This window comes from Ananas comosus, linkage group 12 (assembly GCF_001540865.1).
Source record: "Ananas comosus cultivar F153 linkage group 12, ASM154086v1, whole genome shotgun sequence".
Taxonomy (NCBI): Eukaryota; Viridiplantae; Streptophyta; class Magnoliopsida; order Poales; family Bromeliaceae; genus Ananas; species Ananas comosus.
The window spans coordinates 804703-829804 of NC_033632.1; the positions used below are offsets into that span (position 1 = coordinate 804703).

Sequence of the window (25102 nt, forward strand, 5' to 3'; positions counted from 1 at the left end):
TTCATTTTTAGCCAATCTATGATTTCGTCAATCCAAATACCCCCTCGACGGATGTACAATATCTTCAGGCATCATAATTTTGAAAGGACTATTCTAATACTTATGAAACCTATAATTACTTCTCAAAAATCTTGCTACAGCATATCGGACTGGGAAAATCCCTTCGAGAAGCCAAAAGCTCGTATCAGCAAGCAAGTTATTAACATCCGTACGAGTCACAGGTAAAATTCATCTTTTTATTGCATATGAACTTGAAAAACTCCCAAACATGATTAAAAGCTCAATTGCGCACCAATTTACAAGATAATTAAATATAAAGACAAACATCTGTTAAGGACCAGTCAGATTCGTTATAACCGAATGGTTTTGGACAATACAAATAAGCATATGGAATTTCCCTTACTGAGCTACAAGAAAAGTGTGCTCGAATCGGTACTAGCGCAGGGTTTAACAATATTAATGCAATCATCGTACTCGCTTCACCTCAACACCTACATATTTTGCAGGGCGTAAACCACGCCTCCTTTTTTCTTTCTTTTTCCCATTTACAACCATAAGACTCCCGAGAAGGAAAAATAAAATAAAATCTTTACCAATTTATCAACTAAAGTGGTTCGAGACCGCCGCTTTTGAGCCTCTCCATCCGGGCTTGTAGACCAGATAAAGCCCTCTCATCCATTGGAGGTACATTAGTGTGTGGAACAGGTTCACCATCTGTATGATCTGGTCCATGAAGAGCGATACCATTACTATACGCCAAAGGGCGGGGTCCACCTTCTGTGTATCCTGCAGCCGCTGCAGCTTGAATGCTTTTCATCCGCTCTCTAATGGCATCCAATGTCCCCGCCATCACCGGAGCTGTATAACGTATTCAAACACCACATCAGAATTAGTTCTGTGGGCATAATATATAAAAACATAAATGGCGTGGGGAGCAGGGATGGAGGCTAGGGGGTGCAGAGAGAGAGAGAGATGACCTGAAGGCGGATATCTATCATTCGGGTCCTCACAAAAGTGAGACCTAAAATCGGAAGGTGCTGCTGCTGCACCATTTGCATCATCTAGGATGTTAGTGTTCTCAGTCTTTGCATTGTTAAACTGTTTTGTGTGTACAGGAGAGAGAGGAGCGAATTTCGGGGATGGACCAGTGGTAGTAGCTAAGGGAGGCGGGGTGGACATCGGCAGGCTAGAAGGAGTCCTTCCTGCCGCTGCATTCTTTTCCATCTATGCAACAAGAATAAAATTGGTTATTTATTTTCTTCAAAGTTATTTTTATGTCGTTAAAGAATAACCAAAACATAAAGTTACATACTAACCTGAGCTAACCCATCTCTGATGTATGTTCTAAATGCTTCGCTTGCATTTTGAAGCTGCGCAAATATGTCAACCTACGGACAATTCAAGAATATCACATTTCACACTAAGAAAAAAACCAATATAATAGATGAAATAATGAGAGTAAAGCGGAGGGCTCAGGGAATAAAGTTATTTAACTGCAGAATGTAATGATAGTTGTATATCACAGTTATTTATCGTATTACACTGTAAGATTAATATCCCTTGTCCCTGCTGAAATTCATAAAATGAAAAAACAGGTAGGTTCATTTACCTTTGGGTATAGCTGGGTGATCCGATATAATTCATATAGCCCGATGGTGCACGTCTGTTTGTCACCAATTTTCTTAAACACTGCAGCAAGTTCTTGCTGTTTCGCACAATCAAAACCAGAAGGTCTAATAATTATAAATATTACAGAACATACAAGATGAAATAGGAAATATATTGGGATTGATTTGATCAAGAAACACAAAATGTGAGTAGGCACCTTTAGTTGAGCATCTGCCGACTGTGTCGTGGGAGTTGGGCTGTTTGAAGCAGCATCGCCCCAGTGTGTTTGGCCCATTGGGCCCGACGGAGTCAACATTCTAGCTGCCGCAAGAGTCTGAAAAAGTTGCAAGCTTCCAATAGTCAGTCTCAGAACTCATTCAACAGACACTCAACAACCAAAATCTAAACCAATCATAAACCTGAAACAAAGTGAACCCTAAGCAACAAAAAAATAAACGTGTTTTAGAAAGCCACTTCTAGTGGGGGTTGAATTGGGCCCAACTAGAACAGGAAGTAACAGTGATCTTGTTAATCCGAAAATTGGAAAAAAAGGAGAGACAACTTAAACTACCGGTACTATCCGGTTCAACCAAACTGGAAGAACAATGCGTTTTACATTGTGAACCAACTGAACCGTTTTGACCAGTTTAACTGGGCAATTGGACTGGTTTATGCCAGACCATAGGCTTTTCCTGTTTGGCTATTAAACTAATTTCACCAAAAACCCAGATGACTGAACCTGAACAATTGACACACCCGCCAAATGCCACCTCTATTGAAGAAAAATACAAGACCGCCAAGTTTACCTGAAGATTTAGGTCAATATATGCAAGAATGATAGGTTGAGGTTCGGTGTCGATAGGGACCATAGAGAGGTGGCCCTTAATTGCGGTCCCACGAAGCTTGACAAGTTCATGCAGAACTGTTTTAACCATTCGCAATGGCTTGTCGTCAGCTCCAGCCCTTCAAACACAGTTAGCAGAAAGCAGTCAATATAAGAAAAGGGTCGGTCATATGCAAGCCACAAACAGGAAATAAAGCACCTTCTTCTTATTTCTTCCATCCCTAGTTCTTGCAAATACACATGAATGCTTTGAAGGATGCGATCAAGATCAACTTCGAAAATTGTACTCTGCAGCACCTGGAGAATTCACGAGCACGCAAGGAAGAAAGATGTGTGGATAATTCTTTTACAAAATATTTATCGATATAGCGGCCTTAAGTAAGCTATTCACATATATCACCTCGCTCCTTCAAAAACTAACTTCTTATTATGCTTAAAAATGTTTTCCTATTACCTTTTCCAAAACAAAAATGTTTTTCTATTACGAACAAATTCTCCTATAAGTTGGGCGAAAACCCCGACTTACAATAAGAGTAATTTCTAAGAAATTGCACCTTTGAGGGTTATATATGAAATAAGATTTACAAAGGCAAATGTATGTGACTAGATGATTTTCTAGGGACAAAAATATAAAAGCTCCTCTACTACACACAAATACACAATTTCATACCTTCGTCAGCTTAATCAGGCATTTTACTACAAGATCCGAAAACTTTTGATTTCTGGTAGCAAATGACTCGCTAGATGCAGGAGAAGGCCACCTTGAAGGGTCCAAAGGCCTCAACAAATTAATTAGCACAACAAAGGATGATGTTCGTTCTGCATTATCCTGCTCGAGTAGGCAGCAAATTGAATTAAACAAGGAAAATAAAATAGAGAAAAAAAAAAGAAATGAAACCATGAAAAAAATACTGACCAGAATCTTAAGCATCAATACATTCAATGCTTTCAACAATTGGCTACCATCATCCATCAAAGGAACTCTTTCATCCAAAAGCCATAGTAGTAGTTCAGTTATGAGACTGTCTAGAGTACTCTCCTTAACAGCTCGAGCGAGTCTTTTGATCTGGAAGGTCTGCAGAATGATCCAACTATATTACACTTGTGGCTAAATTCCAAGAAAAAACAAAAGATAAACTGAAAATGAAAGTGATCCTTTAACAATTTTTACCCACTTTACAACTTAAAAGGACCAAACTGCTCCTCCAGTATAAGAACTGGAATGCACAACTTTTACTACAATTGCAGGGTTTCAGAAAGGGTGCAACAGTAGGTCAAAAGTGTCATTGAACATTCAAAACTGTGCACTGGCCCAGTAGTGGAACAGTATAGTCCTAAACATTCAAAAGTAGGTTGAAGTTGCAAAAATCAAAGAGACCCATTTTTGCAAATTCACAAGACAATTTTTCTTTATAACATGAGGAGGGTGCCCTCGGGTTTCAAGTTTAAGATAAGGCTTTGTGCTTTAGTTACGCAACAGGTGCTTGTGGTAGACATCACTCGGTACGCTCAATGGATATTTTTACCTGCATAAGCGTGTTTAAGACATACTTGCAGGATCTTGAAGAAGCTCCTGAGAGGCTAAAATTAAATGTCTTGGGAACCTGAAAAATATAATCAACAAACGAGCGAGTGCAAGTCATGAAACTATTCCTTGAAGGGATAATATGTATGTTTTGATATTAGAGGGTGTCAAAAAGAAAAAAGTAGTCTACCATAATTGCTAGGCATGAAACCAATCTGTCAGCCTCCTTAACAAGATCTTCGATTAAACTGCTTTCGGGCTCTCCTGAGGCCTGGGCTAGCTCATGGCAGATGACTTTCATGCCTTCAACGGACTGTACCAGAAGAAAGGTTGTATAAGCCAAAAAAATCATTTTACAACATGTGATATTAATTTTTAAGGCACACATTAGTATATAATATATATAATATAGAAAATAAGTCATTATGGAAAAAGTGTTTTAGAGATATATAAATAAATATATATCTAGGTATAAAAGTGAAAATAGAGATGTAATAGAGATCAAATATACAATAATAAGAGAGGGAACGAAGAAAGACAATTATGATAAGGGATTTCACGTTATAATGTGCTACAGAAAAGCAAATAGAGAACCTGTTCCGGTACACCCAATGTGATGATATCAAGAGCCTCATGCCAGTCTGAGGGACCGTTCGCGGTGGCCAGCTGGCGGGCCAGCATATGCCTTTCCAAATGAGTATCAGCATATCCTACGTTTTCCCTAGTGCAGCAAAAAAATAAGATGTCAATAGCAAAGTCATGTCATCAATAGCAAAATCATGTTTATAGACATAAATCATATTAGATACTATTTATTCATATTCTTTGAAATACCTAGTTGCCATTGGAACTGAGACAGAACGTGAAAGAATTTCTCCACTCTGTTCTGCCATTTCTAACCTGTTGTCCAAAGTGGAAAAAAAAAAGTCATGAAAGTTTAATACACAGTGAAGGAAATTGCCACACAGGATGCAAATGAATTTAAAATGACCGCAAGAAAATTATGCCAGAAATCAAACAGCATATTTACAGCTTATATGATGTGTCTCAAGAAATTTTTCCACTCCGCGTCTCATACGCAATAGCAAAAGAAATCATCGTCCCATTCCAGGACACACAACTGAAAGGTCAGAAAGGAATATAACAGATCATTCTTTACGCAAGGACATCAGGCTAGCACACACTAGTTCAAAATTTTTACGAAAAAAATTTCTTCACATTTCAGCCCTACACAGTTCACACTACATTTCAAAGCATTGACCTCCTGATGCTGATCTGTACTATAATGGTCACTGTATAGGAAATTACTTCGTGAAGGCAAGGCTCATTTTCTCAGAGGATATTTTTCCAGAAAGTCACAATGCCAAAACCAGAATGCCATGCATGTAACCAAGCAGAAACACAGGCACCAAAAAAGTTTTTTAAAAAAAATAAGTGGGGGATGAAAATCATTACCCATTCTCCCTGACTGATCTTCTAATAGCAGCTCTAGCATCACCAGGCCTTCCCTCCCGCTTCTTATCCATTTCCCGAGCCTGTGAGGGGCACAACAAAAAATAGTTAAATATACCACAATATATACTTTACATTTTACCCCTATTTCTCTTATTGTGCATACTAATTTATAAACCGTGAATGAATTAAATAAGGGTTAAGACTAGTAGCATTTCACTATACTCACCTTCCACTTAAACCTATCATCAAGCATACTTCTCTGAGCATCCGACAGCTTCCCAACACACCTCCAAACATCCTCCCCTGTTCGAGAAAGAAGTGATCCAAATAATATTAAGTGGAACTTCAGCACTAATGCAAAGCACAATGATGAGTTAGTATTTGTTTATTGATTAATTATTGTAGTCCATATCCATCGATTAGAAGTTTTCAGCCCAATAAAAGCAATTTTATAGTGTGAAGTAGGGTCCAGAAGAAATAAGAAACGCAGGTGCAAAGAAGGGTTTTGGACTAGGTAGGGGACCCCATTACATTTCCATCACATTTCTTCCTATGATTTGCCGCGAAGAGACATCAGAAGTTTGTTGAATCAAAACCCTTCTCTCATTTATGATTCTTGCTAATACTTGGAAGTTTAGGAAAGAAAGGAATAATTCCTACATACCCCCAAAATCATATACAGATGCCCAGGTAAATGTTCAAATTCTTACATAAATATCCTTGCAGAACAGTATTCATAATTCCCTTACAAACCACATTTGTGATGGTTACAAGAGCATTTCCGGTATTTCCGGCTTAATCCTTTAGGAATATAAGATGATAGTATATGTAACCGAAAGACATATTATTTTTACCCAAAAGAAGTAAAGAACACATACCAAGATTCTTGTAAGCAGTAGCAAGAGTATTTAGAGCAGCCTTCCTTATTTCACCATCACGTTCAGATGTCAACCCAGCCACAAGTTGCAAAGATTTCAACTGCCCACAAATCTGTACAAGATAAAACATATGAACAAATTTATGGAATCGGCATCAAGCTATTATACAAAATTAAACCCAGCAATGTACCTCAGCTCCATGATGATCAATGAGATGGCCAACAAAATCAACACATTCTATTCTAGTACGATTATTTTTTGAGCGCAAGCCCTCCAAAATGTAAGGAAGAAGCTTCGGTGCAGAATAAACATTGACAATTTGTTTCATCAGTTCTCGCATCTTTTCCCTCAACTTTTCAATGTTTTGACCAGACTGCAATAATACCAACATAGGGTATGTTATAGTCCAGATTAAAGCAGAAACAATTACGCAGGAGCTGGATCTTAGATGAGTCTAAATAACTGATTTTGACACATATGTTGCTTTGAAACATGAGAGGAAAATCAAGAAATTGCATAAACAACATTTCCATTAAAATAGTTCCCAACAAATCCAATCCTTGAACACAGAAGCAAAGGCTCAAAATTTTGAGGCCCAGAGATTATTTAAGTCCTTCAACAGAGTGCATAGCTACTTCTGTTCACAGTAGATGTCCCAAGAGCCACGCTAAACAGGCACCAAGTATCTAAATAATAAAGATACCTTCTCTACAAGGCATGGAAGAAATGTTGCTGCTTCAGCCTCAGTCAGAGTGTAATTCTGATCCTTTAGAACATCAAAAAGTTCAGGAAGAAACTCAAGCACCTGCACATAAATTCCAGAAGTAGATGTTCAACCATCATAATGCCTAGCAGAAAACATCAACAAAAAGATAAGAAAACGGCATTCCAAGCAAGCTATACAGGCTTTCACATATTAATCCTGTAAAGTCATCTAGTCACATGTATACCGCTGCAAAATCGGAATTTTCATATAACCCCCTCAAAAGCGAAGTTTCTGACCACACTACCCTTTTCTTAAGCCATAATCAAGTTCATGAAGGTTAAATTGTATGAGAAAAAAAGAGTTTTCTAAACGGGTCTTATACTGTGGGTACAAGGAACATCTGTGATATGTAAGAACATGAAGAGCACATATGAAATTTGGGATATATTTATAAATAGATAATTTGCAGTGGGCGTAAAAGCAAATATCTCCAAGCAGTGATCCAGTTACCTTCAGCAAGCATGTTGTGTTAGATTCACACAACCGCAAGACAAACCATCTTAAAAGAATATCAAGAAGTTCAATCACTTCTTTTGCACAAGTAGGCAGAGCCTGCATAATTGGGAAAAAGAGAATGTAATAGCTATGCACATGAAAAGAATGCCTGCACAGGTCTAGAAACATAGATATGCTATGTTAGGAATCAAAATAAATATGGACGCACCTTCTGTAATAACTCAAGCCCATCTACTTGTTTTTTAAAATCAGCGCAGAGAAGTCGCCTGCTAAGGTCTTCTCTGAAATGCTTCATTAAATCATACTGCAAGCAAATGTTTTTGATATAGCATGATGTCAGATGCTGCTAAGTATAAAGGAAATTGTTTTGCAATATGAAATTACTATCCGGGCATGCTTGGTTTGAAGGATTTGAGGCGTGGAATGGAAATCAGAATGATCAATTCCTATTGTTGGTGATTGCTTTGAGAGTTTGGCATTCTGATTGCCATTTCGAGAAGAGTCAAAAACCACCAAAATGATTGCCATCGGCGGTGGGAATCAACTTTCATTCCGTAAGGGATGGAGAAAGAACTTTTTTCCCTTATTTAAATTCAAATATAAATCTATGTTTAATTTTAGACTAAATTATAATTTCATATTTGAATTTGAATTATGGATTTCAAATTTTAATTTTAAATTTATTAAGTTCAAATTTAAATTCTAATACAAGTTTGATATTTGAATTTAGGGCATGTTTGGTTTAGAAGAGAAATCAGAATAGGAATGGAAATGGGTCGGAATCTAAAACGGGATGATAAAAGCAACAATTTGTTTGGTTCATAATCAGAATCGGAATTGGAATCATGTCCAAATTGACATTCCAAAAAATTGAATTTTTATTAAAAATTTAAATTTGTTATTCAAATTTGTAATCAAAATTTGAATCTAAATTTGAACTTAAAATTTGAATTTACAGTTCAAATTCAAGGTCAAAGTCAAAATTTAAAACTAGAAAATATTAAACTAAATTTCAAAAAATTAAAATTTGAATTTTAAATTTATATTTTATATGATTTAGATTTGAATCCAAATAATTATTAGTGGGAAAAAAAAATCTTAATCACTTCGGAATCAAAGTTGATTCCCATCATGAAGGTGGGAGTCACTTTTGAGGGATTCGAATCCCCCGGAATGAGAATCGGAATGCTAATCCCTCAATCCAAACACTGGCAATGGGAGTGACTTACTCCGATTCCTATTCCGAGTATCAAATACTCCAAACAAAACATGCCCTTAGTTCTATGTTTAAATTTTGGACTTTTGCTTCTCGGTGCAGAGAAGCTTTTCTAGAAACCACGCCAAACTTGCACTAAGCATGTACTAAGGATGAGTCCACGACAAGAAAATGTGATGATGCAAAGGAATTCAGACTGGAAAAAAAAAACATTACAATCTTCTTTCGTTCTGCAAATTTCTTAAAAAGACTTACTTCTAGATCTTGGATTTGCTCAGGACGTGGCTCCTCAAATTTGAATCTGCGTACAACAAGCCTCTCCCTCTCTTCCTGCATTAAAATGCAAAAAAAATATAAGGAACAAAAAAAACAGGTACAATGTAAATAATTTCTGTCAATAAACAGACCTTATTGGAGTCCCTGATGTTAAATAAAGCTTGTAATTGAACAGAAACATCTTGAACAGAAACAATAGGGTCTAGCTTTGAAGCCCTCACTGGAACTCCTCTCTGTCAAAATATAATACCAAAATATAATTAAAAATTAAACTCTTTATAGAAACTATATACAACAAATGAAAGAACGGACCAAAGATGGAGCTTTGCTAGCATGTTTAGATCCGCGATCACCCAAACTACTGACGCTTGGTTTCCCATTTTTCATGCCGGATTTAGATGCCAATCCTGTACTTAATATCTTCGAGGAATCAAAAGCCTCTAATAAAATAGAAAGAGAGAAACAGAGTGTTACAGAATAACCTATAGCTTAAAAAAAAAAAAGAGAAGGACTTGAAGTATGATACCTTCGGCTATGCCAGATAGTTTAAACTTCTCGAGTACAGGAGCCATTGCAGGTGTGCGCAAATCTTTCAAGCTCTTGGTCACCTGAGCACAAAAGCAATAATAACAGGAAATGACTAAACCAAGTAACACGTGAAATGTAAAGAACAAGGCTTTCCCCAGTCGATCTGCTATATATAGAGTTGAGCTAGAATACTCTCAAAAGCACCAAGGGGTTGGTGCTTTTGAGTTTTTAGCCATTGGATGGAGAGATGCAGGATTGAGATGATGGTGGTAGGTGGTGGTAGGTGGAATAGTGTTTGATCCAAAAGTTATTAGTAATCAAAAAGTAGATCCAAGGGCTAGAAACTCAAAAGCATCAAGGGGTTGGTGCTTTTGAGAGTATTCTAACTCAATTCTATATATATATATATATATATATATAGATAGATAGATAGATAGATACGGCTAAATGTAGAATACCTGCAACACGCGCATGCGCACTCATGCACACCTTTGAGAGTATTCTAACTCAATTCTATATATATATATATATATATATATATATAGATAGAGAGTGCGGCTAGGATGCTTATGGAAGCACGGAGCTCCGTGCTAACACTTTGTTTTCGATGTTCGGACTTTCGAATCGACGATCGGCTCCGTTAGACTTGATCTAGAGTATTTGAAGTATCTAGAAAATAAATTTAGCGATTTTTCGATATCATTTGCCTAGTGATCGAAGTGGTTCAAAATCAACGGCTGAAAATAAAAATCTTACAAAATATGATGATATGACATTAAAATTTTAGATCAAAGTTATTGATCTTGTTTTATATGGTATAAAGAATTTTCTATCAAAATTTCATGTGATTTGGATATTTCTACACCGTTAAACTTGCAACCGGTTCACCGCGGCCATTAAAATTATTGATTTTGAGCCCCTTCGATCACTAGGCAAATGATATCGAAAAATCACAAAATTTATTTTCTAGGTACTTCAAATACTCTAGATCAACTCTAACGGAGCCGATCGTTGATTCGAAAGTCTGAACATTGAAAACAATTTAGAAGCACGGAGGGCTCCGTGCTTCCATAAGCATACCAACCCACTCTATATATATATATATATATATATATATATATATATAGTAGAGCTAGAATACTTGTAAAAGTATCACCCAAGTGTCACCCAAGTGCTACTTGTGTATTTTTAGCCCTTGGATGGAAAGATGTGAGGTTGAGATGATGGTGGTAGGTGGTGGTAGGTGGTGGTAGGTGGAATAGTGTTTGATCTAAGGACTATTAGTAATCAAAAAGTAGATCCAATGGCTAAAAACACACAAGTATCACTTGGGTGATACTTGTAAAAGTATTCTAGCCCTACTCTATATATATATATATATATATATATATATATATAATTGAGCTTCTATACTTTTAAAAGTATAAGTCATTGGTATTTATAAGTTTTCGGCCCTTGGATTAAGGGATGTGTGATTAGGATGATGTGGGCCCCCTAGGGTTGAGTGGGTGGTTGGTTGAATAGTATAATCTAACGGGTAAAAATGATCAAAGGCAGAGATCTAACGGTAAAAAAATTACAAGTACTAAGTGCTTTGTGCTTTTACAAGCACCCTAGCCGGATTCTATATGTATATATATATAGAGTTGGACTGGGCTACTATTAGTAGCAAAATCCCATTGTTGCTACCAGTTTTTTAGCCTTTGGATCAACTCTTTTCATTATTTCTAACCATTGGATTGAATACTATAACCCAGTGGGGACCACTCAACCCTAGGGGGACCACTCAACTCTAACCGACTAATATCATCCTGACCCTATAATTTTTCATCCAATGGTTAAAAACTTGATAGCAAAAAGAGCGTTTTAGTATTAATAGTTTTCCAGCCTAATTCTATATATATATATAGAGTTGAGCTAGAATACTTGTAAAAATATTATGTGAGTGGTGTTTTTGAGTTTTTAGTCATTGGATGGAGAGATGTGAGATTGAGATGATGGTGGTAGGTGGTGGTAGGTGGAATACTATTTGATCAAAGGGCTATTAGTAATCAAGGAGTAGATCCAATGGCTAAAAACCTAATAGCATCAGGGGGGTANATATATATATATATATATATATATATATATATATATATATATATAGATAGATAGATAGATAGATAGATAGATAGATAGATAGATACGGGCTAAATGTAGAATACCTGCAACACGCGCATGCGCACTCATGCACGCACACACACACACACACACACACACAAACACACACACACACACACACACACACACACATATATATATATAGAGAGAGAGAGAGAGTAGCTTGAAATACGTACTGCATCTTGACCGCAAACCCTAAGAATTTCACCAACACAAGATTCAGCAGCTTTCCGAACTTCTGCTGATTTATCCTAGACATAAGAAGATACATGAATATCATCAAAGAAAGATTCCATGTACCTGGAAAAGTAGACCTAACAAATAGGTATTACCGTTAGAGCAGATACAGCTGGTTTCACTAGTTGCATAGCATCAGGTGAGTCGTTCATCTTCAAAAGATGCTTAGATAGCCAATCAAAAAGATCTTTTCGACCTTCAGCACCAAGCTTTGAATCAGCTAAAGCAACTGTAATGTATGGAATCTGCAAAAATCTCAGCAAAAGAAAAAAAAAATTGTAAATGTGAAATATAAGCCAAAATCAAACTGTAAAAAATTTACATATATCAGGAATTACCATTTTATCAAGTTGGGCAGCAGCAAGCCACAAATCCAGTGTATTCAAAGTGCACTCTCTCATGTGCTTCTTATTGTCACCGAGACATTTGAGTACATCAGCCAAAAGACCCTATAAAATGTTTGGCGTAAACAGGTACATTAATGCAGCTTCAAACTAATAAAGGGACTGTTTATGGCTTTTTCAAAGCAGCATTAACAGCCTTTCAATTAAATTCTCCAACAGCTTCTCAGTTCTCACTGCAGCAAAAGCAGAAAATTCAATTTGGAGCTTGTGGTTTCGGGGATCAAAACTCCCTTCAACTTCCTGCCACAGCAAAAGCTCCAAATTTTTGCTTACCAAACACCAGCTACTGCTGTTTGGAGTAGCAAAGCTGTTGCAAACTTTGTCGTAGGTAGGTAAAAAGAGGCACTAAACTAAGAAAAAGAAAAAGGGGTTAATATAAAATAAGCCAACATATACCTTGCTTGACTTCTCAACAGGTGGGCCCATGGCAGATGCAAGACCGCCAATAGTTGACAAGGTTGCCATTACTAAATTTTTGTTACTATCAAAAAGACGGCCTCTAAGAGCAGTAAATAATTCCCCTAGGCAGTTGTAAAAAACAAAACAATAGAAAAAGGTAACATGGATATCAATACAAAGTTACAAAATCTCAAGGGCTTATTTGCAAACCATGCAAAGGGCGATTTTACAACAACTCACCAGTGCCCGTGGGTTGTATACGTTTATGGGCTTCCTCCACAATTTTATTAACCGACTCTATGGACTCCAATCGAACCTACCAATTCACATATGTAAGTTTCATAACATCAGAAAAGGAAAAGCAAGGTATGAAGGCATACCAAATTAGTTTTTAGTTTCTAACCTTCCAATCTGGACTTCCCAAATTCTTCAGCATAGTAGGTGTTATTTTTGAGCTAATATCTTCACGTGGTAGACCATCAAATACGGATGCAGAACTAGAGGATACAGAATCCAAGGCTTTCACTGTTTTCTTTGGGGCAGCAGCAGCACCCTGACGATAAAGTCGATCAACATACTTCATATATTATAATTTGTGACCTTTGGGCTCAAAAAATGAATGAAATATCACAGAGTCAATATTTTACCTCAAATGGGTTCTTCTCATACTCCACTTCCAGGGCACTAAGAAGAGCGGGTTTAACATCAGTTAAGAATCCTTTGATGTCTGCATGGAGATTTAGTTCAGAAACTCCATAAATGATTAGCACTAAATTTTGAGCATATAAACGAAAGAGAAATCTATATATGTACCCCAGCAACATCGCTTATTTACATATTTGTCCCTGCAAAATCTGAATTTCCAAATATGCCCTTAATTTCTAACATTTATTCTTGTAATAGAAAAAAAGAAAGATACTTGCTTTAAAAATGTTTACAAGAAAAAAACCAACTTCCCCTCCGAGTTGGATGACACTTCAACATAAGATACCAGCATATTTTTAGGAAATTCACTTTGAAGGGGAGTATAGAGAAATTCAGATTTTCTAGGGTAGATATGCAATAAATGAATTTGTAGAGACATCCATATAGGTAAAAGCTCTGAAATAAAAAAGGGTACCGGGGCCAAGAAACTTATGCAGCATCCCGATAAGTTTAATGGTTGAGTTTCTAGTTGCAGCATTACTCGATTGCAAGCCGATATCTTTGCAAAAATCAATCAAATCCTACAAGAAGGTGACGCTATTTTTTCAATATTGCAAGCAGCAGAAAATTTTGAAAACACAAAACAGGACAAGGAAACTAGGAGTCTGGATTGGAGGAGAAAGTATAAAAGAACCTTCATCTTTATATACGAGACTCCAAAATCTTCTACAGCAGAGACCATCCACAGTATACCCTCACTCAGAACCTTAGGATTCTTATGCTCCTTCATTATTTTGTATAGCTGACAATTACAAGCACAAAATGTCGCTGTTAATGCAAGAGTTCAACAGGAGACATACATATATACATGTGCATGGAGAGAGAGAGAGAGAGAGAGAGAGAGAGAGATTTGGCTTTCAAACCATCAATAATGGCGAAAAAATAGTACTCTTAGGCTTAATTTCACTAGACTAAGCAAATCGACCTATTAATTCCAATTCATGTTAATTTATACATCAAAGAGATCATTACAATGACATAGAAAGTTGTCCACCAGTGGCACTTTGCAGACTTCCCTGACTCTGTAGAGCTTTCCAAACTTGTTATAGCAAGTTTTATAAGGATGCTTCACCAACAACTCGTTATTTTAGAACATAAAGTCATAAACCATATTTACATTCCATAAGCAGAAAATTTAAAAAATTACAGAAAACACAACAAAAGCCATCAACTTACTCTGTCAAATATAAATCCAGGACTAACTGCCTCGGCAAAAGCAGTAAGGCACTTCATCGCATGGGCACGAGTTTTGATGTCAGCAACCCTTTCACTAATACCTGCAAATGAAGCACATTTCAAAGAATGTTCCATGAGAAACTATGCCTAATTATTGTGAATATATATATATATATATATATATATATATATATATATATATATATATAGTCAAGAAAAACCAGATCAGCCATTATCAAGAATAACACCATAAGAAGAAAATCTTCCTTTCTCTTGTCTCTTCAATGACTCATGAAACAAAAGTAGAATAATTTTTCTCAGAAATAAGAATTTAATGATCAACTAAAACATAACTAGTGGAATAAATAAGCTATGCAAAAATGGTTAAGCTAGATCATGAGGGATTTGTTTAGAATCAAGCTAAGCTCCAGCCAGCTTGTCTTTTTTTAAAAAAAACTTCGAGATGCTTGTAAGCAGATCATTTAAGAATTTGCCTTAGGAATGAAACTACTAAGTTTTTCTCTTTATGCCATCTTTAATCGTCTATTATTGATAAACTCAATTTATAATTTAAATTTATACCATTACCATCATAACAACCAAAATTATTTCCTAACCGTGAAAAACTATAAATCAAGATTTCCATGCATATAACTTACAATAACATAATATGTTTTACAATAATTTATCTGTACTTTGATCTTTTGAACTTAATCACGCCAAACACAGTTACGCTAACGTCAAGCTCAAACTCAACTCATCTCTTTCTTAAGCACATATTACTCCATCCAGGTTTCACACTTTTACGCACATACTTAACTAACAGTGCAAATCATTGCAGAAATAGACGACTGCAACAAAGACTAGAAGAAAAGGAAAAAAAAACTAAAACAGCTTCATACCAAAAAGGCACAGTACAACACATCGTTTTGGAAACCGTTTCACAGTCGAGACTATATGAGTGATGACTTCGATGACTTGCTGTTGGACCTGTTTCATCAAAAATAAAAAGATAACACATGCCAAATATCCAACTATAATGGCATTTAGCATTAGAACAGTGATGCAACCATACCTGGACATTTTTCTCGCCCCATCCAGGAACAGCACATAGTAGACGAATTAATAGCTCCGCAGAGTGATCTAGGTCAGCGAGACTTTCGACCTCCTGCTTTAGAGAGCCAATGGCTAAAAGCAATTACGGGTAAGTTAGTAATAATTAAGACAACTATGAAAATGAAAAACACAATAAAGTCCGTAATGAATCAAAAAATAACTGAACTGCATGAGGTGCAAGATAGTGCAGCACACATGAAAATCTAAAACTTAGACAAATTCAACTGCAACTCTGCATAAAACATCCAAAATCATTTACCATATTTTGATCTCTTTGATAGACAGTCACCTTTTTTCATAGCAGAAGCATAACACATCACTTCAATAGTTTAATGTATGAAAATGATGAGAAAAATACGAAATCTCGCCAAGTATATGCATTATTCTTTTTTTTTGGCAAGCTTGGAAACTTCCAAAGAAAGCAAAAGCTGAAACTGCCGGAACCATAACTCAAGAAACATACAATGAAAACAAAACCAAAACAAATAGCTTGAAGCATAAATTCCCACTAACTAAACCAAAATGACTGTAGATTTGGCATGTTATCATCCAATAAAAAAATAGTAGATAGAATTGCATAACCCATACATGAGTGGAAACTATAAGAAGACCAAGAACTATAGCAATAGAGAATATTCAAATTTTATGTACAGAAAATAGGATTAACGACTTCGTTCAAGTGGCACTACATCTAACTATAATAAGGGAGAATTATGAGAAGTTTTTATACATTCCAACATATAGAAATATTGAACCCAGTTATCAAACAAAAGTGAAAATGAAGTTCCACAGAGAGCGGAAGAAGACCTTCAAGTCTCTCTTTCCAAACACCACTCTTCAATTGAGAAACCGTCTCAGGCTTTATAACAGAACTTAACCGTTCCTCAATTATTTCCAGGCTCATCTCTCCCGGCTGCAAAGAAATAGAATAAAAATCAAGAAAATGAAGATAAGAACTGTCATTCCACTATGCCAATCTAAAAATCATTAAATATCAGTGGTTTGGTAGGCAAATATCAACTAATTATCTTTCATTAGAATAAAAACAAGAACTATCCATCACATAGAGTGAGATATTTACTCCCTGCAAGCACATTACCTCAACATCTTCAGTCTCAATTGATGCTGAGGACTTTACTGGTCCACCTCCATCAGCCTTTTTCACAACCGCAGGTTTCGCCGTTCCACTTTTCTTATTATTTGACTGCATAAAAACGTAATTTCATAAAACCGGCAAATAGAAAATATTACACATTCAATTGAAGACGACACCAACCATTGGATGAATAGGCTTCTTTCCACTAAGCATGCTTGCTGCCGATCTTCTCATGGATGACGTATCAGCCTTTTAACAGGGATTAAGCTGTATGGTCAGCTTCCATAGAAGTAACGTATAATATAAAGAAAGCATATTTTATAGCGTCCAGGGTAATAAAAATTGCTTGCTGTGAAGTGGATGATATTAGATGCAAGGTTTTAAGTGCCCGTCGGCACAGGCCGTATCCACCGTGCCGTACCGTGCCAACAAGATACCGGCACGATACAGACCTCGTACCGATGGCACAATTCAAAACCCTCTATTTTTTAAATTAGTAAGTAATTTCCTCAATAAAGCTCAAAAGATGTGATAAAAAGACATAACAAATAGTTAGAATATTTTGTTGCGAAAGAAATAAATATTTCATACTATTATGTGTCGGCACACAAGAATTTTTTTTGACCAGCATGCATCAGCACGGCTCGGCACGCACCGTGCCGTACCGTGCCGGCAAGTTTCCGGCACGACCCCGTGCCACAGCACTTAAATCCTTGATTAGATGCCAACATGCAGTATAGAATAAACATTAGGAAGCTAGGAAACAACAAGGCTAAGTTAACAATAAATACAAGTAGAATTCAACTATAAAATGTGCAATGTTGACATAAATTACTCCAAGAGAAATATACTTTTGGTGCCACCAAAGATACGTAAAATTTAAAAGAATCCCTTAACAAGAGTTGAGGTTCTCAGCAAAAAATAAAATAAAATAAAAGGTAAAAGAAAATAAAGTCTTAAGATCTATTTGTGGAGACAAGAAAGTTAGTTGTTAATTTAAAGAACTATTATAATGAAGATCAAATTACCAAGAAGCATTATATTCCATACCGTAACTTTAAGGTACAAGGATCAGATTGTTTTACTGTTGCCAGATGAAGATAGAAATTGTCATTTAACAAACTATCAATTGATTATCTTTTTCTTATAATACGACAACAATATTCATCCTTCGCCTATTTGATCTTAGTTTTTAAGGGGAAAAAAAAGAACTTCTCTAAAAAGATATTTGCCTAAAAAACAGATATACGCACATCATCTTAAGTGTATAAATAACACCAACAGATGCATTGTAACTTGGGCAAATCCAAAGAAGGTTTTCCCGTACGTTCAAAAATTAGCAAACAGAACAAGACTGCAATAAAAAGTTCCATGTAGCAACTTCTAAATAGAGTATATTTACCTCATGTGCAGAAATGCTAGCACTAGAATTCGAAACACAAGCTGGAAAAAAAAACAAATCAAATAAGTCTTTACAAAGACACCTATGAAATACTATGAGGATTTCTACAGAAAACAACATTAACCTGATCCTGAACCAGAGAGTGCAGCACCATTAGAACTCCCTATCATATCTGAAAGCTTCTTTTTCCTCACGTCGTCCAGTTTCTCTATAGACCTTTCCAAAGGTTTCATACCAACCATCTGCAAAACAAAAGAATCAAGATAATCTAACAAGAGTTTTCCAAGTCTATTGAAGAACGAGTACTAAAAAAATATGACCTAAACGTATTGCAACTTGGACCCTGATTTTTTAAAAAAAACTTAAACACTTTAGTGCCTGAATCTTCCATAGATTGGAATTCGATTGGTGAACTTAAAAGAGGCAAAAAAAAAAAAAAAAACTATGTTGTTTAAACAGGGCTAAAATTTTACATGAAAAATTCAGCTGTCCAGTTTCCTTTAGCAGCCAGGAATAAAACTGCAAGAAATGAGAAAATTCAAGCACAAAGGGGTTTCGGTGGACTGAGTTGCAATATCCAGATAGTACAGGGACTATCCACACACTTGTACTCAAAATAATACCTTAGCTATGGCTGCCAAAGCAGCAAAAGCAGCATCTCGCACTTCCGGGGTACCGTCGTTCAAGCACTACAGGCATCAGAGGAATCATAGCAACAACAAAAACAACAGAAAAAAAATAATCATATTCCCATAGACAATATTAAAATAGAGAAAAGAGTAAAAAGTTGGATAAGAAATAAAATCTTTCATTCTTTGCCAACCTCCATACAGATGGGAACATAATCCTTGTGCAACTTGAGGACAGTTGCTTTATTGCTTGTCTCGATACAAAATGTTACCCAGTTTAATGTTAGTGATCGCACAAGAGGAACTTTATTCCTCACAGCCAAACGAACATCTGCAATAATGAGGAAATTATTTACTTGATGAGCTTTAGACCATGCAAAGATATGATAGATTTTCACAGACATAAAGTTATGTGTGAAGTTGGGCATTTTGAAAGCATAAAATTATGTTTGAATTTGCGAGGAATTTTGAGAGCCTTAATCCAATTCCTGAAGCATTTTTGGCAGTATAAAGGCAATATTTTCAAGTGAAGGACCCTAGTTTTTCTCGTTCTTTAACTCTTAGAAATTCATTCATGTTCTCTGAATTTTGTTTCCTAGTAAATCATTCTATTGTCAAACATAGATCAACTTACATTGAAACACTCTCAGCACTTCTCTGCTAAACCATTCTCCACTTACAAAGAAAATTTTATCAGGCAAACGAATTGAAAGCTGTGCCCCTTTGTCCATAGCATTAAGGTTATCTACAATTTGGAGGGAAATAAGTACCCTAAAGTGGAGTAACTTCTTAGATGTAATATATTGCCTCCTAAGATTCGTCTCTTAATGATGATCCGAGGTGGCAATCAACCACAAGAATCTAACAACATGAAATGAGTAGTCCAGATATTACACACTCAACCCAAATATCATTTGCAAATAATATACTTTTTTTTTCTCGTTGCACTGAGAGTTTACTTAGAAATACTAGGTACAAATATCGCAATCTGAATGCTTATGACAGCATGTTAACAAAATGGCCATGTTAAAATAAACATATGCAAAGATCAGAGTTGAACACATGCATAATAATGTACCACTGACCTTCAATGACGTCAGCAAGTGTCAAACAGCCAGACTTATGAATAGCTTGAAGAGTCTGAGTTAAAGCATCAATTAACGTTGGTTTCTTCTCCTTCAATTTTTCCTGTTGATAGGGGAGAAAAAATTGGAATTACAAGTCCAGGTAACTTTTAAATGCCATGATATTTAAAATATTGCTGAAATTAACCATGAAATTATAGAGAAGAAAATAGGGAAAAGAAAAACTAAAAAGTAGTGTAATATGAAGAAATGATAGAGAAGTTCAATATTACTTACAAGAAGTACAGGCAACAGAAACCGTGAACTTGCAGCAAAATGATTCCTTAAACCTCTCGCTAAATTTCCTATAGCTTGGATAGCCTCTACTGAAACAGCTAGATTAATATCTGTAGCAAGCTGTAACCACAAAGACAACATGTTATTCAAGACAAAGAGAATAATAGCAAGTATGAAAAAATAGTTCAGCTACATGAGTTACAGAATGCGATTAAAAAGTCACAAGTTAAATTTATAGAACAACTACCTTCTTAAGGGTCCGACAGACTTCAGTAAAATCGCCAGCAGCAATTTTTTTTGTTGAAGCAAGCTTTGTGAGCTCTGCAACAGCATCCCTCCTTTCAGACCATTTTGTAGCTTTCTGATTTCATAGATAAATTTATTTGTATTATGGCATGTAAAAGATATTACGAAACCGCATCGATAAGAGCTTCAACAAAGAGAGGGGAAAAACAAAGAATGAATAGATAAACTGCTTACCACTCCTTCCCAAAAGCCAGACTTTTCCAAAGGTGTCAATATATCTACAGGATCAACCAGATCATATTCATCTATCTCTGGGGGAGCTGCAAGGATAAGTGCATCAGTATGCAGTAAATGTTAAAAAAAAAACGGGCGCGAGAGAGAGAGAGAGAGAGAGAGAGAATTTGAAAAAAATAAATGCAGCACAACTTTCTACCATCAGCAACTGATTCTTCAGAAGCACCGGTACCAGCAGTTTCAGGAGCTGCGTCTTGCTCCGGTTCCTTGTCTTGCTCTGATCTGGCAAAAAGAATAAGCCAAATGTTGATGATCACATTATACAAGCCAACATCTGGCCACCACGCATTGTCTTTGATTCAAAATTTTTGGGAATATAAAAGAAATACCCAAGTAGTTCATTTACAAAGAAAGATGATGAACAACATATAAGAAATACCCAAAGTTTTATCATAATTAGATCATGCATGTATGCCCACATTAAATTAAGACGAATAAGTATTTTGTTAATCATTTATAAACCTGAATAGAATGCAAATAGAAGCACTAAACAGAAACTGCACAACTAGTCTAGACTTTTATCCGTAAACATTATAATTACAAGTTTTGCCACGAAAAGGAATGAGAATAAAGATTCTGGAAAGGAACCCGACCAAATGTAACACAATAAGACATGAGATATACCTCATATCAGACAAAGTAACCTTTACAAGCAGATTCAGTTTATGGCAAGCCTACCAGCACAAAAACTCTGTTTGAAATAAAGGCAGTTTAATACCTGAATTTAGATTTCTCTTACCTTATTTTCCGAGTTGGCTTAGCAGTCCCTGTCACATTAGCAAGCTCTGCCTCCAACTCTTTTTTCTTCAAACAAATAGAAAGAGTAGCTTGAGCTGTAAAATAAAAAGGCACAATAATAATAACGTAGTTGAGGGCAAAAGTTACCATAGTGTCTCTCATTTTCTCAAATAAAATTGATTTTACTGGTTCCTTTCCAATCCAACGACAGAGTTCAAGCGTCACTCCTTTAGCAGACGCACGAACATTCTGGTCTGGGTGATCAAAAAGTTCGGGAAGCATTTTAAGAACTTTCTTCGGGGGAACAACCTTTGCTCCAAATTCACTAAATAACAGAAAGTTGTCAAAGAAACAGCAAACCATATATATGACTTATAGCTGAAAAGAGAAGCCAAAATACAAAAAGAGCAAAAGTAGACCAAATAAGAACACGGTAGGAGGCAGACCTAAGAGCTTGAAACATGACATCAATAGCTGGGACTACTGCCTTGGCAACTTTATTTTTTATAGCCTTCTCCATGGCTTCCTGGTATTTCAGTTCAAACAAAATCACTTCGTAACAAAGTTAGTTGTAAAAGAACAGATAAAAAAACATCTGCTAGATACCAATCAGCTATAATTAAGGATAAAATATTCAAAGACGACCGATAACACAGTGCATCACACTTCTAAAGTATAAGTTTTGGCAATGTCAAGAGTTTCAGTACTCAACAGTTATTAACTTTTCGATATTGACTACTAAGCTTCCAAATAAAAAAATGGAATAAATATGGAAATTGGGTTTCTAAACAATTTAACTTCAGAATAAATTGTGACGTTAAAGTGGTTTTCTATGCTATTTTATGAACAATGTAGATAAATTCCATGCTTCTTGATTAATCAAATTTGACCCAGCTTAGTTTTCTACCTCAGAAGAAAGTTACAACTACAATTTGGATATTGTGAATAGAAAAAGGATGAGCATCCCAGGCGAAACGAAGCTAATTTCCTGAGCTTCCTAATGATTTGTGTATCATCTACGAGAGGAAAATACCTTGAGCTGCCCGCATCTGCATGGTACAAAGAAAACCGATGAAACCAATGCTTACTCGAGGATGTTTGATATCTGATTATAGAATCTTTCTTGACTAAATATCAGCTTCACACCAGGTATAGGGCCTTATTGCTTTTCGACTAAGGTTGAACCTACTACGAAACTAGGGCCCACAAGTTCCAATTTGGTGTCACACTTGGACTGTCTCAGCCAAAAGAGAGCTAAAGCAAGGATGCAGCTAATAAGCAAACACCTTATAAAATTCAGTAATACTGCACTTGACTTCTAAGACTAATATAAAATTTGCTGCCTGTGAACTCAAAATTCCTCAACTCCTAAAGGAAGAAATTGACTAATTTGGCTGTGAGATCAGATATGTAAATGGAGGTACAGGAATGTAATGGCATTTGAAATGCCTTCAAATTCAATCACTTACAAAAAATAAAGCACCATAACATACTTCCCAACCTTGATTCCCTCAAAATGAAACCAAAAGCAAGGAAAAGAAGATGGAAATGATGCTTCTGTGATACAAGCCCTACCGAAAAACCAAATGTGATATTCTATGACCTAATAAGTCTCAATAATAGCTACTTCCATTACAATAAATAGGAAGTGGCAAACCATACAACAGCAAAATTCATCATAACAATGCGAGCTTACATCATTGCACACTCAATCAAACTTTATACTGTAACCAGACAACGAAGCTGGGAGATGGCCTTACCAAGAACACTTCGGAGGCTTCTAACTCCACCCATAAGAGAAACGCAGTCTGAGATTTCTCAACGGTCTTTGGTCGGCCAGTGAGGCACTTGGCAACTATCGCATCACACACCTCCTTAGCATATCTACATTTTAGGATAAAATAGAAGAAATTTGAGTAAAATCTCGAAACACAATTCAAATGATCGAGAATTTCGAAAAATCACCTTCCCGCATCTGCATCGGCCGCACGTAAAAACGCAATTAGGGCATCGAGCGCCTTCTCCTGTACAGGAGCATTCGAATCCGCCACCGTCTTCTTAAAAAACGGCGCTGATCCACAGAATTGAAGCAACATCAGATCCAACACAAAACAAATCACCTCAAAATCCGAAAAAGAAAAAGGGTGAGAAATCATCATCACTCTGAGCTCAATCTGACGGATCGCGCGTGTGGAGCGATCGCGCCATCCCATCGGGCAACAAAACCCTAGATCGAGAGGGGGATCGGAGGGGAGAACTCACCGAACTCCCTGAGGCGGGGGTCCTTGGGATCGGTGATGGAGTCGCACACGGCAGCGAGGTCGATGTTGGCGTCGTTCCGCACCTTCCAGTTTTTGTGGAGGAGCCGCTCCTCCCAGGGGAGCTTCTTCGCCTCCTTCAGGAGCTTCTCGTCCTCCGTCGCCATGGGCGCCGCCTCCGCCGCGTTTCTACCCGAAATGGAACCAAATGCGCCACTAGGGTTTGGATCGGGCCTTCGCGTCGCCTAGGAGCCGCTTCCCCTTCGTCGGATCTCTCTCCGAACGAGGAAACAAGGAAGGGAATTGGGGGAAAAGGATGCAAAATTTGGAAAAGAGGGGGGAGGGGGGAGCAGTGGGGGGACGAGAGAGAGAGAGGCCGAAGCGGAGAGAGATTTGTTTTTTTGGGGGATTCGCACGTGGGGGACGGTAGGTTGTGGGTCGGAGTACGGACGTGCGAGGGCTGAAGCGTGCGAGGACGTAACGGAGCGGTAACGGCGTTAGGCTCGGTGTTGAGACTCTTGCGTGAACCTGGTCCACAGAGTCATCCCAAAATAGGTCACTGTATTTTGAATGCGGACTCAAAATTTGGAAAACTATTTAGAATAGAGAATCCTACCAGGTGACTTTTAAAATAAAATAAAATAATCATTATCTTTTATAAATTTTAGTTCTCACGTAATAGTATTTTTAATATTTATATTCGGCTGAATCAAGAATTCTAAATTAATTTTTTTTTTTTCAAATTATCTAAAGGTCTTGTAGATTTTTCATTACCTTAATATATTTTAGTGTCAGCTCTACTATTTATCAAATGTTTAAAATCTATACTAAAATAATCGTAACTAAAAATAAAAATAAAAGTAGAAGAAAAGAGACAATTAAGAAAAACTTAGATATACCACTTAGAGGATGTATGTGCTAGAAAATATAAATTTGAAAACATATATTGTGTAAACTCAACCCCCTTAGTTTAAACTTTTTATTTACATTTTTTTAGCCTTTTTTTTTTTGCTAAATTTAATAGGTTTATTAGCCAGCCGCCTCTAATTATTATAACCATAATCTATAGCGCAATTTATTCAAAAGTAGTTAAAAATATTATATTTAATTAAATTATTGGATAATTTAAAAGCAACTCACGATTGAAAAGAAATGAATAAAAATTTTCATCGAGTAAAAGTGTCTACTCTAAATAAGAGAAATATAAAAAATTATGACCTTAAAAAAAATTTGAGGGACCGACCATACCTAGTGTAATGAGTTAAGAACTTGATATTCGGTACCCAAGATCCAAATTTCAAATCTAGTTAGTTCATATTCATAGATGAT

General features: G+C 36.4%; 1 protein-coding gene across 2 annotated transcripts; it reads right to left on the minus strand.

Moving 5' to 3' along the window:
* LOC109718152 (protein MOR1) lies at positions 221–24135 on the minus strand. Of its 2 annotated transcripts, none has more exons than XM_020244179.1 (54): positions 23778–24135; positions 23481–23586; positions 23276–23399; positions 21962–22041; positions 21663–21840; positions 21517–21581; positions 20917–20999; positions 20718–20803; positions 20485–20598; positions 20238–20357; positions 19962–20064; positions 19071–19207; positions 18871–18936; positions 18372–18489; positions 18248–18288; positions 17026–17094; positions 16849–16953; positions 16557–16662; positions 15709–15821; positions 15536–15623; positions 14634–14734; positions 14092–14199; positions 13873–13978; positions 13400–13479; positions 13156–13305; positions 12993–13068; positions 12750–12874; positions 12288–12398; positions 12045–12194; positions 11889–11963; positions 9551–9632; positions 9337–9431; positions 9156–9257; positions 9004–9078; positions 7741–7836; positions 7527–7628; positions 7014–7115; positions 6501–6683; positions 6311–6422; positions 5659–5735; positions 5433–5512; positions 4812–4877; positions 4572–4698; positions 4168–4290; positions 3979–4056; positions 3369–3527; positions 3123–3281; positions 2652–2749; positions 2415–2571; positions 1826–1942; positions 1610–1705; positions 1317–1388; positions 978–1224; positions 221–858 (listed from the first exon to the last, which is right to left on the minus strand). In XM_020244179.1, exons 1-54 carry the CDS (start codon positions 23938–23940, stop codon positions 605–607), a joined length of 6006 nt encoding a protein of 2001 aa, XP_020099768.1. In that variant the 5' UTR covers positions 23941–24135; the 3' UTR covers positions 221–604. The 2 variants fall into 2 exon arrangements, with proteins under 2 accessions (XP_020099768.1, XP_020099767.1); XM_020244178.1 differs by having other exon boundaries at positions 9337–9464.